General features: G+C 38.7%; 1 protein-coding gene across 1 annotated transcript; it reads left to right on the top strand.

The window, feature by feature from the left end:
• The first annotated feature begins 221 nt into the window (after nt 1–221).
• Nucleotides 222–15,204, top strand: LOC125780391 (protein OSCP1-like). Its single transcript, XM_049472958.1, has 11 exons — nt 222–401; nt 1,639–1,668; nt 2,519–2,673; nt 4,106–4,273; nt 5,432–5,512; nt 5,709–5,812; nt 7,214–7,342; nt 12,331–12,403; nt 13,038–13,183; nt 14,497–14,557; nt 14,799–15,204. Exons 1-11 carry the CDS (start codon nt 290–292, stop codon nt 14,916–14,918), a joined length of 1,179 nt encoding a protein of 392 aa, XP_049328915.1. The 5' UTR covers nt 222–289; the 3' UTR covers nt 14,919–15,204.
• The last annotated feature ends 497 nt before the right edge of the window (nt 15,205–15,701 follow it).

Here is a 15,701-nt window from a genome sequence, read left to right on the forward strand (position 1 = left end):
TTGGATAACTTTATGCTGCTTTACTTCTGGTGCAAAAATTCAAGCAGTTTGGTTTTAGTTTGGTTTGATGGCTTGTGATCATCCATCTTCCTCTCGATTATATTCCAGAGGTTTTTAATTAGGTCAAATAAAAGAAACTCACCATTTTAAGTGCTCTCTTGTTTTTTTTTTTTTATCTGCATATTTTATCATCACTGGAACATAATGCAGGTGAACAGTAATCCAGGTGAGTCTGAGAGCGGCGCCCCCTGCTGGCCGTTCCGCCGCTCTGCAGCGCTCCTGCTCCGCCATGTCTCTGAGAACACTCCCGCTGCTGGTTCTGAACATGGGCGGAGAAATGCTGTATATTCTGGACCAGCGGCTCCGAGCCCAGCACGAAACAGACGATAAAACCCAGAGAGGTAACAGGGCTGGGGTTATTCCACCCCCAGTAACCCCTAGTGTCTGTAGTATCTCCTACAATCCTAATCCCCTGCTTTAGAACGAGTCTGATCCTAACTCTCCGGTCCACCTTAAATCCTCAGCAGTGGCAGCCTAGAGAGCTTACTGCGGCCAGCATAGGAATCAACGCAACGGCTGTATTGTTTAAGGTGGAACGGATAATTACACTTAGTAGGCTACAAACATACATTGTATTTGGTAATTAATTGAGATGTAGCTGCTTTTCTGCACCACAGCTTCTTCTTTTATTGGATTAATGTGTCTCTTAATGTGTTTAAGAGGTAGAGTTACAGGTATACAGTGAACAGTGAATATTTGAGTACTGTTCTGATCCAGATTATAAAAGGCAATAACTACACAACTAAATAAAGAAAAAAAAATACTTTCAATGAATTTCAGGAACTCTAAACGTATCCTCAAGTGCAAGCCCAACCGAGGTTCAGCATCATGTAGTATCGTGATATAGTATGTAGTAATTAATATTATTATATAAATGATAATATTATATATTAATATATAATTTGTATTTTTATTTTAATGTTAATTTGTTGTGATCAGTGGTGTTTTCTGCAGTCAGAGTGTGCATGATATTATACATACAGTATGCACATAGTATGTAGGAGTATGTATCATCATAGTATGGTGTTTTTAGGCAGGAATGCCCTCTCTCTCCTTGCATCTATCCACCCATTGGTTGTTTCAGGGTTGTTCCCACTGTTGGCACTAACCTCAGGAGAACTGCCTAAAGACAATTTATTATTATTATTATTATTATTATTATTATTATACAATGCATGAAAGTTACAGGAAAATACAAATACCAGGTGTTTCAGTTTCATTGTCCAACCCCTGTGTAAATGTTACATTTTATTTACATGTGTCCGCTATTACAACGTCCAGTAAGTGCACACTGACCAGTGTTCTGTCTCACTCACTAGATAACACCTCACAACATTTACAGGTGGGGTTGTTCCAAAGCTGTCTTCTGAGATAGACAAATACTTGATGCATGATCAGTTTACATATAGTAGCATCCTAATAAATGTGTATCAGGGCTCAGAATTCTCTAGCACTAATCAGAATTGTATGGACTGATATTATTAGATCAGTGTTTTTACTTTTTATAGTAATTATGGGTTGTTTCAGGAATTATGTCAGGAATAGTCTAATATTTAATCTTTTTGCTTTGTTTTTTAGGAGGTTGGTCAGAAGATGACAGAAAAAGAGGTACACGGCTCCACCCCTCCTCCCTATCCCACCATCCCTGCTTAGTGACTATAGTTTAGTCCCCTTTAGACTCCTCCGTCCTCCAGAGAACACCACGGTGGTGAAACGGTAATGATCATAATTATTATTACATTATTTCTTCTTTCCAAACACAGTATTCTAGGGTTTCAGACATATGATTGTTTTGTTTTGTATTTGTAACCAAATCTCAGCCAGCTTAACTACCTAGCTACCCAGCTTACAATTAGCCCACATTCCATTCTCATTCAACTCGCAAACTTGCAAACAGGAGATCGCCATTTCGAATTCCGATCATGCAGCTTGCCATCGGCTGCCAGAGCCCTGAGAGAGCTGGTCTTGCTCTCTCTGGGTGGGGACAGTGGATGGCGCTCTTTCTTTCCCCTCATCATTGCTAGGGTAATGTTGATCAGCACAAGGCTGCATCTGTGAGCTGATGTATCAGAAGCGAGCCGCTGCGCTTTGATGCTACTCGGTAATGCTGCATCAGCAGCAGTTTGAAAAGAGCTGGAGTCTGACTTCACATGTATCGGAGGAGGCATGTGCTTGTCTTCACCCTCCTGGTGTGTTGGAGCATCACTAGTAATAGGGGGTATACAGATAAATAGCAGCTGAATGGGGGGGACAATTGGCCAGATAAAATGTAAGAAAATGGGGGTAAATTCCATTTCGAACTGTGCACAGGTTGTCTTAGTGCTAATTGCCAGTTTCATGATTCATTCCTCATAATAGCAGCGGCTATAAATAAGAGTACTGCATTTTGCATTATATTTAAAGTAATCCTGGTGATTTCTCAGTGTTTGTTGGTGTGTATCTGTCGATCTGTCTGCAGTGCTGAATGATATAGTGCGCTCCATGTTCAGTAAGGCGTTTATGGAGGAGCTGATGAAGCCGCAGGATCTGTACTCTCAGCGAGCTCTGCGCTGTGTGCTAACACGGCTAGCTCACACCTCCATCATGAGACTCAACCCTGCCAGCATGGACAGAGTGAGGAACCTGCATCAGTAATATTATTAGTAGTAGTGTTAATAGTAGCAGTTTCTCATGTGTACCGGAAATACTCCCCCAAAAAATACTTATATTACCACTCACAGTGAACAGAGCAGTGCAGTGGGTGGTAATAATGGTGACCGGTGGCTTCTGGCTAAAATTGTCCATGTGAACAGGACAGTGACAAGACAAGCAGAAATTACATCCACACTCACTACAGGAGACCCCAAACACACATATTCCATAGGTTAGCGCAGAGTTCCTTAGCTTCAGTGGGATGTGCCAAAAGTCATGGGACATGATACTACTTCTTATCCTTCCAATGATTAAGGCAGAAACTGAATTTTTCAAATGCCCCCAGCCTTTAAAATCCAAATAATATTACCTAGCAAATGTTTGTTTATGAAGATAATTGTCACAAAATAGTAACTTTTATATTTATTTAAATGTCTATAAATTTATACCCAGTCTATAAAATTAACTGAAATTTAAAGATACAGGTTTGGCAAAGGTTTGTGTACCTGTGATCAAATGTCAGTTTACGGATCTGTAGATAAATGTAATAAAATCTCCTATTAGGAACATTAAGTTGAATTACATTTGTTAAATTATCTTATTTGAATTTGAATGTAATTAAAAGCATTAAGCCATCGTCTTGCACAGTTGTGCATCGGGGACTTCCACTGCTTCATCTGTCCTTGTTAGAGCCACTTTGTGCTTTCAGTTAACAGCATGGTTAGATATCTTCAGTTTCTTCCTTTCTTAACACAACAGTAGACTGATGGGTATCTAAAGATAAACGTATTCAAATCATCTGTAATTAACCAGCATAAATATAAACATGCTCCAAACACACACATTGTTTTTAATTAATTTAAATAATTAGTAATGGTATTAATCTTAATTTAATTTAAATATATATAAAAGCAATAAGCCATCTTCTAGCACAGTTGTGCATCGGGGCCTCCCACTCCTTTTATTGTTAAAAGTATAAGTATAACAAATTGCTGTCCCATACTGTGTCTAAATTTATTGATGAAGGCATCAAAAGAAAAAAACTCTTTTTACATTGACTTACATTGAAAGATCAGGTTTTTTTTCTCTCTCCTGTTTTGGAGATACTTGTTTTTCATTGGACAGTGAGGAAGGCCTATAGAAGCCCAATGATTGTTCCCCGTTGACATTGTGCACATTCACTGGGTTTACACATATTTTAAAATGTCTTATTCAGTAATGTATAAATTATGTATTTTAAGTGTTTTTAAACAGCGTGGTATGATTATACTGTAATTTTGAATATTTGTGTTGTTTTGTGCTTGTTTATACAGTATATCTGCGATGTCTGTCTGCAGCTTTATGATTTATTATGTATTAATTTGTATTTGTGTTGTTTTGTGCTTGTTTATATATCTGTATTGTCCGTCTGCAGCTGTATGATCTGATGATGATGGCGTTTAAGTATCAGCTCCTGCTCTGTCCTCGACCCCGAGACCTGCTGCTCATCACCTGTAACCACGTGGACGCGGTGAGGGACATGGTGAAGGACAGTCCCTGCCTCATCAACCAGATCAATGATGCACAGAGACAGATCCTGGAGGTACCCGCCCACAAACCACCCAGAACCAGATCTTCCTCTCCTTAGATCAACACCTGCTTTAATAAACCAGCTCTTCATAGTGTTTAGTCCTGTAACCTGCTGGTGGAACTGGTCAGATCCATGCACACGCTTTGTTTAGGAAAATTAAAAAAAAAAAATTGGGTGTAAAACCGTACTATTTTTATTTTCTTTTAATCTATTTGCATTTTTAAAGTTTTTTCATTTCTGTTCCCCACATTCTGAATTTCAGGAAAAATTTATTTCAAAATTAAAAAAATGTATCCCTCCTTGATTTTCCTATTTTTGCATTTGGTAAAAATAATAATGGTATGTCCCAACCTACTTTTGTTACAAAGATTATATCAAGTAAGGTCAGTGTAACATTTATCAATTGTCTGACACTTTAAAGCTAAATTCAAAAATTAAAAATTGAGGGTAAAAAACTCTATTATTATTTAACTTTACCATTTTGTGTTGTATAGAAGAAATGACTATTGATTTATTCACAATTAGAATTTCTGGTAAAATAAATAAAAAAACTCAGTTCTCTCAGTTTTTTTTTTGATTTTTCAATTATGTTAGCAAAAGTCAGCAACGAAAAACTAAGGATTGGAAAAACAGATGAAAATCAATTTCTTCTTCACCAAGTTAAATTGAAAATGGTTACAAATACAAATTCAGACCTTAAATAATGCAAAAAAACAAGTTCATATTCATAAAGTTTAATTCATAGAGTTCAGAAATCAATATTTGGTGGAATAACTCTGGTTTTTAATCACAGTTTTCATACATCTTGGCATCATGGTCTCCTCCACCAGTCTTACACACTGCTTTTGGATAACTTTATGCTGCTTTACTCCTGGTGCACAAATTCAAGCAGTTCAGTTTGGTTTGATGGCTTGTGATTCTCCATCTTTCAATTAGGTAAAGTCAAAGAAACTCATCATTTTTTAGTGGTCTCTTATTTTTTTCCAGAAATGTATATAGATATATATATAGAGATATTTTTTTTTTTAGTTTTCACGATTTTATTTAGTTACACATTTGCAAAACGATGTCTTCTTTAATACTTCTTTAGTTACAAAGGTTTTTTTACTAGTGAATTTGTGTAGAATCCTTTTAATGATTCCTTTTCTGTTTATCTCTGTTTTATCTTAGATGTATACTCCTTTATCAGACGGTGAGCTGCAGTTCATAAGGCAGACCCTCCTCTCTCTGTTTCAGGACGTTCACGTCAGGGTGAGGCTTTAACTGATTGTGTAAAAGTATTAGAAGATCCCTCTGGCAGTTCTTGAGTTGAACCATTTACAGTTACTGTACCTGTGATTTCTATACCTGTTCTTAATGCTGTTTTAGAACTGGTAACACAGGTCTTTCTGTTTAAGTAAATTGTGCCATTTTGAGGAGGATGTTCTTGTGTTGTTCGTTCCTGTAGGTGTCAATCTTCCTGAAAGAGAAGATTCAGAACCCAGATGGCCGTTTTGTTTTACCGACCTCAGGTCCTGTTCCTCACGGCTCAGACGTCCCCGGATTAATCAGGTACACTTTAGGGGGGCTGTAACAAGATGTTAATGAAGTAGGGGTTTCTAAACACTTATTATTAATAATTGTATCATCAAGAAATCTATCAGTGGTGCCCAAACTTATAAATCATTAGTTGTTCAGATCAATCACTATATACTATTCAGCGCACTTTGTATGGGAGAGTAATGCAGAAGAAGCCACAAACAGAGTCAATTCAGGTATGCTAAAGCTAAAGCACATTTTAAGTAGCAGATTCATTTTGGAATAAGGTTCTGTGGACTGATGAAGTTAAAATTATTAGAGTTACTTGGAGGGCGGTTATTTATGCATGGAGGAAAAAGATCACAGCATTTCAACATAAACACTTTACTGCTCCCCACAGTAAAATGTGGTGGTGGTTCATCATGCTCTGAGGCTGTGTGATCAGTGCAGGTACTGGGAATCGTGTTGAAGTTGAAGGTCTCATGGATTTCAGTCAATATCAGCAGATTCTTGAGAACAATGTTGAAGAATCAGTGAGAAAGTTGAAGTTAAAGTGCCGGGGCTGGATACTTCAACAAGACAACGACCCTAAACACTAAACACTGCTCTCAATCTACTAAAGCACTAAAGCATTCATGCAGAGGAACAATGTTCTGGAATGATCATCTCAGATCATCTCAGTCCTCAGACCTGAATATTATTGCAAATCTGTGGTGTGATTTAAAGCCCCACTAGGCTCGTGGGCTCCCCCTACAGCTGCAGAGTGTAATAAATGTTTCATTAGAACTAAAGGTCGGAAAGCAGGTCGCAGTTCTGGCGAGCGTTGGTCGCGGCCGCCTCTGAAAACTTAGAGGAGCTCCGGCACAGACACGAGAGCACCGCTATTCCTCGTATTACACCTCAATGCAGCGCTGCAGTGAGTTTCAAGCTGTAATTTCACTTCCTTAAAAAAATCAAAAATCAAGAAAATCCTACCTAGTTGGGCTTTAAAGCAGGCTGTTCGTGATCAGAAACCATCAAACCTGACTGAACTGGAGATTATTTGAATGTTTAGTAAAGAAGAATGATCCAAAATACCTTCAACCAGAAACTTCAACCAGACTCTGGTAGCTATAGAAAGAGTTTAGAGGCTGTTATTTTTTCAGCAAAAAGAGGATCTACTAAATATCGATGTCATTTTTTTTGTTGGGCCCAAATTTATAAATGTATGCACCTGCCTAAATTAGTTTAGAGATTTATTGCACACTTTCTGTAAATCCTATAAACTTCATTTTACTTCTTAAATATCACTGTGTTTATCTGTTATATGATATATTTAACTGATATTGCTGATCTGAAGGAAAACCAGGAAAATTATCAGGGGTGCCCAAACCTTTTTTATATTTCTCTTTCTCTCTCTTTCTCTCTCTCTCTCTCTCTCTCTCTCTCTCTCAGGTGGTTTAACAGCAGGGGCAGGGAGGTGAGGAGGCGAGAGTTCCCGAGTGGAGGATGTTACTGCAGCTCGTTGAGGGAGGGCTCGTTTGATGTAGCTGGAGACAGAGTGACGCGTCTTGGCACAAACATGTAAAGGCATTTATAAATGAGCTCATCATTTTCACTCAGAGCTGCTCGCTGTAATTTGGAACATTGTGAACGTGCACTCGTTCACCAGGAGAGTCTGAAGTGATCAGGCCATGCTGGAGGCAGTAATAATGATCACGATGAACCTTTTCACAGTTCTCTGGAAACACGACCTGTCGAGACTCGTCTCTCCGGCGGGGTTTTGATTTATGGGCTAAAACAAGAGTGTCTAACTCTGTTATATAGAGAGATATAAAAGAAATCCCTATAAGTCTAAGGGACAGAGAGTGTGTATATTTTATTTTATTAACAGGGTTCCCACTGGTCCTTAAAAAGTCTTAAAATGTCGTAAATTAAAATCCTGATAATTATGGTCTTAAATTGTCTTAAATTTAAATTACTGTAAATTTGCTGTAGGTATTTAATTTTTAGATGGTGCTGGATGGAGTTACTGGGGAGAGAACTAAGGTTAGCATAGAACTAGCTAATGTTACTGGGGAGAGAACTAAGGTTAGCATAGAGCTAGCTAATGTTACTGGGGAGAGAACTAAGGTTAGTATAGAGCTAGCTAACATTACTGGGAAGAGAACTAAGGTTAGCATAGAGCTAGCTAATGTTACTGGGGAGAGAACTAAGGTTAGCGTAGAGCTAGCTAATGTTACTGGGGAGAGAACTAAGGTTAGTATAGAGCTAGCTAACATTACTGGGAAGAGAACTAAGGTTAGCATAGAGCTAGCTAACATTACTGGGAAGAGAACTAATGTTAGCATAGAGCTAGCCAATGTTACTGGGGAGAGAACTAAGGTTAGCATAGAGCTAGCCAATGTTACTGGGGAGAGAACTAAGGTTAGTATAGAGCTAGCTAACATTACTGGGAAGAGAACTAAGGTTAGCATAGAGCTAGCTAATGTTACTGGGGAGAGAACTAAGGTTAGCATAGAGCTAGCCAATGTTACTGGGGAGAGAACTAAGGTTAGCATAGAGCTAGCTAATGTTACTTGGGAGAGAACTAAGGTTAGCATAGAACTAGCTAATGTTACTGGGGAGAGAACTAAGGTTAGCATAAAACTAGCCAATGTTACTGGGGAGAGAACTAAGGTTAGCATAGAGCTAGCTAATGTTACTGGGGAGAGAACTAAGGTTAGCATAAAACTAGCTAATGTTACTGTGGAGAGAACTAAGGTTAGCAGAGAGCGAGCTAATGTTACTGGGGAGAGAACTAAGGTTAGCGTAGAGCTAGCTAATGTTACTGGGAAGAGAACTAAGGTTAGCATAGAGCTAGCTAATGTTACTGAAGAGAACTAAGGTTAGCATAGAGCTAGCTAATGTTACTGGGGAGAGAACTAAGGTTAGCATAGAGCTAGCTAATGTTACTGGGAGAGAGAACTATGGTTAGCATAGAGCTAGCTAATGTTACTGGGGAGAGAACTAAGGTTAGCAGAGAGCTAGCTAATGTTACTGGGGAGAGAACTAAGGTTAGCAGAGAGCTAGCTAATGTTACTGGGGAGAGAACTATGGTTAGCATAGAGCTAGCTAATGTTACTGGGGAGAGAACTAAGGTTAGCAGAGAGCTAGCTAATGTTACTGGGAAGAAAACTATGGTTAGCATAGAGCTAGCTAATGTTCCTGGGGAGAGAACTAAGGTTAGCAGAGAGCTAGCTAATGTTACGGTAAGAGAATTAAGGTTAGCATAGAGCTAGCTAATGTTACTGGGGAGAGAACTAAGGTTAGCATAGAGCGAGCTAATGTTACTGGGGAGAGAACTAAGGTTAGCGTAGAGCTAGCTAATGTTACTGGGGAGAGAACTAAGGTTAGCATAGAGCTAGCTAACATTACTGGGAAGAGAACTAAGGTTAGCATAGAGTGAGCTAATGTTACTGGGGAGAGAACTAAGGTTAGCGTAGAGCTAGCTAATGTTACTGGGGAGAGAACTAAGGTTAGCGTAGAGCTAGCTAATGTTACTGTGGAGAGAACTAATGTTAGCATAGAGCTAGCTAACATTACTGGGAAGAGAACTAAGGTTAGCATAGAGCGAGCTAATGTTACTGGGGAGAGAACTAAGGTTAGCATAGAGCTAGCTAATGTTACTGGGGAGAGAACTAAGGTTAGCATAGAGTTAGCAAACGTTAGCAGAGAGCTAGATAACATTAACAGGGAGAGAACTAAGGTTAGCATAGAGCTAGCTAACATTAGCAGAGAGCTAGCTAATGTTAACGGGAAGAGAACTAAGGTTAGCATAGAGCTAGCTAACATCAGCGGCGAGCTAGCTAACGTTACCGGGGAGAGAACTAAGGTTAGCATAGAGCTAGCTAATGTTACTGGGGAGAGAACTAAGGTTAGCGTAGAGCTAGCTAATGTTACTGGGGAGAGAACTAAGGTTAGCATAGAGCTAGCTAACATTACTGGGAAGAGAACTAAGGTTAGCGTAGAGCGAGCTAATGTTACTGGGGAGAGAACTAAGGTTAGCGTAGAGCTAGCTAATGTTACTGGGGAGAGAACTAATGTTAGCATAGAGCTAGCTAACATTACTGGGAAGAGAACTAAGGTTAGCATAGAGCGAGCTAATGTTACTGGGGAGAGAACTAAGGTTAGCGTAGAGCTAGCTTATGTTACTGGGGAGAGAACTAAGGTTAGCATAGAGTTAGCAAACGTTAGCAGAGAGCTAGATAACATTAACAGGGAGAGAACTAAGGTTAGCATAGAGCTAGCTAACATTAGCAAAGAGCTAGCTAATGTTAACGGGAAGAGAACTAAGGTTAGCATAGAGCTAGCTAATGTTACTGGGGAGAGAACTAATGTTAGCATAGAGCTAGCTAACATTACTGGGAAGAGAACTAAGGTTAGCATAGAGCGAGCTAATGTTACTGGGGAGAGAACTAAGGTTAGTATAGAGCTAGCTAATGTTACCGGGGAGAGAACTAAGGTTAGCATAGAGCTAGCTAATGTTACTGGGGAGAGAACTAAGGTTAGCTTAGAGCTAGCTAATGTTACTGGGGAGAGAACTAAGGTTAGCATAGAGCTAGCTAACATTACTGGGAAGAGAACTAAGGTTAGCATAGAGCTAGCTAACATCAGCGGCGAGCTAGCTAACGTTAACGGGGAGAGAACTAAGGTTAGCATAGAGCTAGCTAATGTTACTGGGGAGAGAACTAAGGTTAGCGTAGAGCTAGCTAATGTTACTGGGGAGAGAACTAAGGTTAGCATAGAGCTAGCTAACATTACTGGGAAGAGAACTAAGGTTAGCGTAGAGCGAGCTAATGTTACTGGGGAGAGAACTAAGGTTAGCGTAGAGCTAGCTAATGTTACTGGGGAGAGAACTAATGTTAGCATAGAGCTAGCTAACATTACTGGGAAGAGAACTAAGGTTAGCATAGAGCGAGCTAATGTTACTGGGGAGAGAACTAAGGTTAGCGTAGAGCTAGCTTATGTTACTGGGGAGAGAACTAATGTTAGCATAGAGCTAGCTAACATTACTGGGAAGAGAACTAAGGTTAGCATAGAGCAAGCTAATGTTACTGGGGAGAGAACTAAGGTTAGCATAGAGCTAGGTAATGTTACTCGGGAGAGAACTAAGGTTAGCATAGAGTTAGCAAACGTTAGCAGAGAGCTAGCTAATGTTAACAGGGAGAGAACTAAGGTTAGCATAGAGCTAGCTAACATTAGCAGAGAGCTAGCTAATGTTAACGGGAAGAGAACTAAGGTTAGCATAGAGCTAGCTAATGTTACTGGGGAGAGAACTAAGGTTAGCATAGAGCTAGGTAATGTTACTCGGGAGAGAACTAAGGTTAGCATAGAGTTAGCAAACGTTAGCAGAGAGCTAGATAACATTAACAGGGAGAGAACTAAGGTTAGCATAGAGCTAGCTAACATTAGCAGAGAGCTAGCTAATGTTAACGGGAAGAGAACTAAGGTTAGCATAGAGCTAGCTAATGTTACTGGGGAGAGAACTAATGTTAGCATAGAGCTAGCTAACATTACTGGGAAGAGAACTAAGGTTAGCATAGAGCGAGCTAATGTTACTGGGGAGAGAACTAAGGTTAGTATAGAGCTAGCTAACGTTACCGGGGAGAGAACTAAGGTTAGCATAGAGCTAGCTAATGTTACTGGGGAGAGAACTAAGGTTAGCGTAGAGCTAGCTAATGTTACTGGGGAGAGAACTAAGGTTAGCATAGAGCTAGCTAACATTACTGGGAAGAGAACTAAGGTTAGCATAGAGCTAGCTAACATTACTGGGAAGAGAACTAAGGTTAGCATAGAGCTAGCTAATGTTAACGGGAAGAGAACTAAGGTTAGCATAGAGCTAGCTAACATACTTACATTAGCGGTGAGCTGGTTAACATTACTGGTGACAGAACTAAGGTTAGTGTAGAGCTAGATAACATCAGCGGCGAGCTAGCTAATGTTACTGGGGGAGAACTGAAGTTAGTGGAGTTAACATTAGCAGCAAGCTAGCTAACATACTAATGTTAGCGGCAAGTTGACTAACATACTATTGCTAACATTAGCGGTGAGCTAGTTAACATACTAACATTAGCGGCGAGTTACCTAACGTTACCGAGGAGAGAACTAAGGTTATCGTAGAGCTAGCTAACGTTAGCGGTGAGCTAGCTAACATACTAACGTTAGTGGCCAGTTAAGTGCATTACTAGGAAGAGAACTGAAGTTAGTGTAGAGTTAGCGGTGAACTAGTTAACATGCTAAAATGTTTTGCATCACAATGAAACAAGATTGATCAAGAAAATTGATAACAAATGGGAAACTGAAGTTGACTTAACTTTTGACTATTTTTATGAGAGTAGAAAACTCTTCATCAGAAGCTTTACCAGAACCCAGTTATCATTTTACTGTTAATATAATATAATGAAGAAGAATTGCAATAATGTTCTAGTATCTGTATACCTTGCAACACTATTTTGTGTAACTGTAATTGTTGGAGAAAGTGGGGTTGATTGCTAAAGCATCTCACAATACTGTCTGTGTTCTCCATTCAGGTACTGCACTACTTCATCTGAAGACACTCGCACCTCAGACTCCTCCAAGAACACCTGTAAAACCAAACAACAGGTACATACGGTACTTCTGAGCAAACTCTAAATACTGAAACTGAAACTTCATGTGAACAGGGTTTTACGGTCATGAAAAACCTGGAAAAGTCAGGCCTGGATACGTTTTATTAAAATAAAAATACCTAGAACGTTTTGGAAAAGTCATGGAAATTTGCTCTATAAATATTTATGTTTCAGTATTATCAATGGAGAAAATCTATTTTGAGCTAACAAATATGTCAGCTCAGAGTTAATTCAGTAATTTAGCCGAACACAATGGAGCTCTCAGAATCTGACACACATTTTATTATTGAAGATTATTAAAAGATTGTGTGTTATTATTTTTATCAGATTCATTTTAGACCTAATAATATAACCAATTTTGATTGTAGTTTTAGTTTATTTTAGTTTGGTTTAGTCCCTGTCTGCACTGATGTTTTAAAAATCGAATGGTCATGAAAATTTGCCTTGAAGGCATGAAAAAGTCCTGAAAAAAATCATGGAAATTTAACGGTTAAAACGTGTATGAAGTGCTGCTGTTTTGTGCATGCTCATCAGTTGTGTTTTAAATAGACATCAGATTTGGTAAGAAAAAAAAATCAGATCTGGGCCACTTTTACCACACTTAATGTATAACTGTGTTTGTTGGGCAGGCGAGCGTGGATCCGAACCCTCTGGCTAAGGAGGAGCTGAACCTGCTGGCGAAGCTGATGGGGGGGATGGAGGTGTGGAATCTGGCGAGTGCAGATGGAGGAGTGAAAGTGAATCTGTTCCTCTCAGAGCAGGAGGAGGACGACGGGTAAGAGAATCCAGTACAGAATCAGTACAGACTGTTATTAATGGAGAAACTGCAGGACCTGAGGGCCAGAAGATCACCAGCATCCATCAGAACACTGAACATCAATCAGCCTTACAGTATCTTATACACAGAGATTTCTCCAGATTCACAAAATCTTTTGATTACAGTCATATGAAAAAGTTTGGGCACCCCTATTAATCTTAATCATTTTTAGTTCTAAATATTTGGGTGTTTGCAACAGCCATTTCAGTTTGATATATCTAATAACTGATGGACACAGTAATATTTCAGGATTGAAATGAGGTTTATTGTACTAACAGAAAATGTGCAATATGCATCAAACCTAAATTTGACCGGTGCAAAAGTATGGGCACCCTTATCATTTTATTGATTTGAATACTCCCAACTACTTTTTACTTTGGTGGGGGTTACGGGGGCGAGTAACACAATAGTAATGCAATAGTTACTTTTACTGGTAACTAATTACTTTTGTAGTGGAGTAACTCAGTTAGTAACTCAGTTACTTTTTTGGAGAAGTAACTACTAACTATAACTAATTACTTTTTCAAAGTAACATGCCCAACACTGTTTATACAAAGTCTTTACATGTTAAATTTTACACTAAGGAAGTTTTCTGATAATGTTCCATTCCAAGTTTTAGATGCAGGTTTTGGCAGGTTTTGCTCATCTTTGTTTCTGAGAGACTCCACCTCTACTCTCAGTTAAATGCTCTTTTATACCCAGTAATGTGAGTAATGAGAGTAATGTGCAGCTGTTTATTAGCTATATTTACTTTCCTAACCTTTTGTTGCATCGTTTTTACCTTGTTACTTTGAAATAAGTCACTTTCAGTATCTGATATGTGCTATATAATAAAATTTGACTCTATGCGATTTATAAATCATTGCATTCTGTTTTTATTTACGTTTATTTAGTCCCAACTTTTTTTAACTTTCATATTTTATTTTAAATTAATTAAGTAATATAATTTAATAGTCATGAGTTCTGTCACCTAGCATATCATGGGATTGATGCATCATGCATTGTGCAGCTTGATTTAGGGTGTGTCAGTTTGTCTTTGCTACGTAACGACGGAAAAAGTAACCTTGCCTGCCTGACTTCAAACGTGCAAAAGGCATATACTAATTATCTTAATTAATTGTTAATTTTGGGCGTAACGTGAAATAAACCAATCGTCGTGTCATTTGCTCATCATTCCCTTTAAAAACCAAGTGAGCTCTGACTTTGGCGGACTGCTATTTTAACGGCGCAGCTACCTGAAGTAATGAATGTTGACTGATGTGTTTCTACAGGGGGATCTCTTCGGGCGGAGATGAGCCAGCATTTGGTGTCATAAATATTCAGGCAACACAGGTGAGATTCATATGTGTTTCTAATAAAGTGGCCACAGTAAGTGAGTGGAAGCACAAGGTGTAGTAGGTAGGTGTTTCCAATAAAGTGGCCACAGAGAGGGAGTGGAAGCACAAGATGTAGTAGGTGGGTGTTTCCAATAAAGTGGCCACAGTGAGTGAGTGGAAGCACAAGGTGTAGTAGGTAGGTGTTTCCAATAAAGTGGCCAGTCTGAGTAGTAACTGTGTGTGTGTGTGTGTTTCAGGATCATCAGGTGAACACTGAGTTAACTCGTATTGCGGAGGAGTTGTTGGTGCAGCAGGATCAGCCTGAACTACCAAGTAACAAAGGGGACGACCTGCTCGCCATGATGGACGAACTCTAAAGAAAAAACAAATAGAGCTCTGGAAAAAATAAGAGAGCACTTAAACATGACGAGTTTCTTTGATTTTATCAAATTAAAAACCTCTGAAATATAATCAAGAGGAAGATGGATGATCACAAGCCATCAAACCACCAAACTGAACTGCTTGAATTTTTGCACCAGGAGTAAAGCAGCATAAAGTTATCCAAAAGCAGTGTGTAAGACTGGTGGAGGAGAACATGATGCCAAGATGCATGAAAATTGTGATTAAAACCAGGGTTATTCCACTAAATATTGATTTCTGAACTCTTAAAACTTTATGAATATGAACTTGTTTTCTTTGCATTATTTGAGGTCTGAAAGCTCTGCATCTTTTTTGTTATTTCAGCCATTTCTCATTTTCTGTAAATAAATGCTCTAAATGCTCTAGGTTTGTACAGTTATAGTTTAACAGAATCGAACACATTTAGTGTTTTTTCTGTTTGTTTATATTTAATATGCTAGCTGCTATTATGTAAAGGCTGCTCTAAAGCTTCAGCACATGCAGGTATTTGCATCGAAATAAAATACAATTTAAAATTAAGGGTTGTGTGAAACAGTCATTTATAAGAGTCATTTATTTGCACCACAAGTAGTTGATTTTATTAACATCATATCTACAGTACATTTCTGATCCAGGTTTCACATTTTTACAGCTTCTGTTCTTCTTTATTCTTGTTTTGCATTAAAATGAAATAAAAACTTTAGAAACAAATGTAACAACCAGCTGTATACAAACAATAAAATGAAGAGGTTTTTGTTTTT

The sequence above is a fragment of the Astyanax mexicanus genome, unplaced genomic scaffold (assembly GCF_023375975.1).
Source record: "Astyanax mexicanus isolate ESR-SI-001 unplaced genomic scaffold, AstMex3_surface scaffold_31, whole genome shotgun sequence".
In the NCBI taxonomy this organism is placed as follows: Eukaryota; Metazoa; Chordata; class Actinopteri; order Characiformes; family Acestrorhamphidae; genus Astyanax; species Astyanax mexicanus.

Coding starts and splice junctions, on each gene's coding strand:
- LOC125780391 (XM_049472958.1), top strand. CDS start 290: ATGTCTCTGAGAACACTCCCGCTGCTGGTTCTGAACATGGGCGGAGAA. Junction 2,674..4,105: donor ACCCTGCCAGCATGGACAGA/GTGAGGAACCTG, acceptor GTCCGTCTGCAG/CTGTATGATCTGATGATGAT. Junction 4,274..5,431: donor CACAGAGACAGATCCTGGAG/GTACCCGCCCAC, acceptor GTTTTATCTTAG/ATGTATACTCCTTTATCAGA.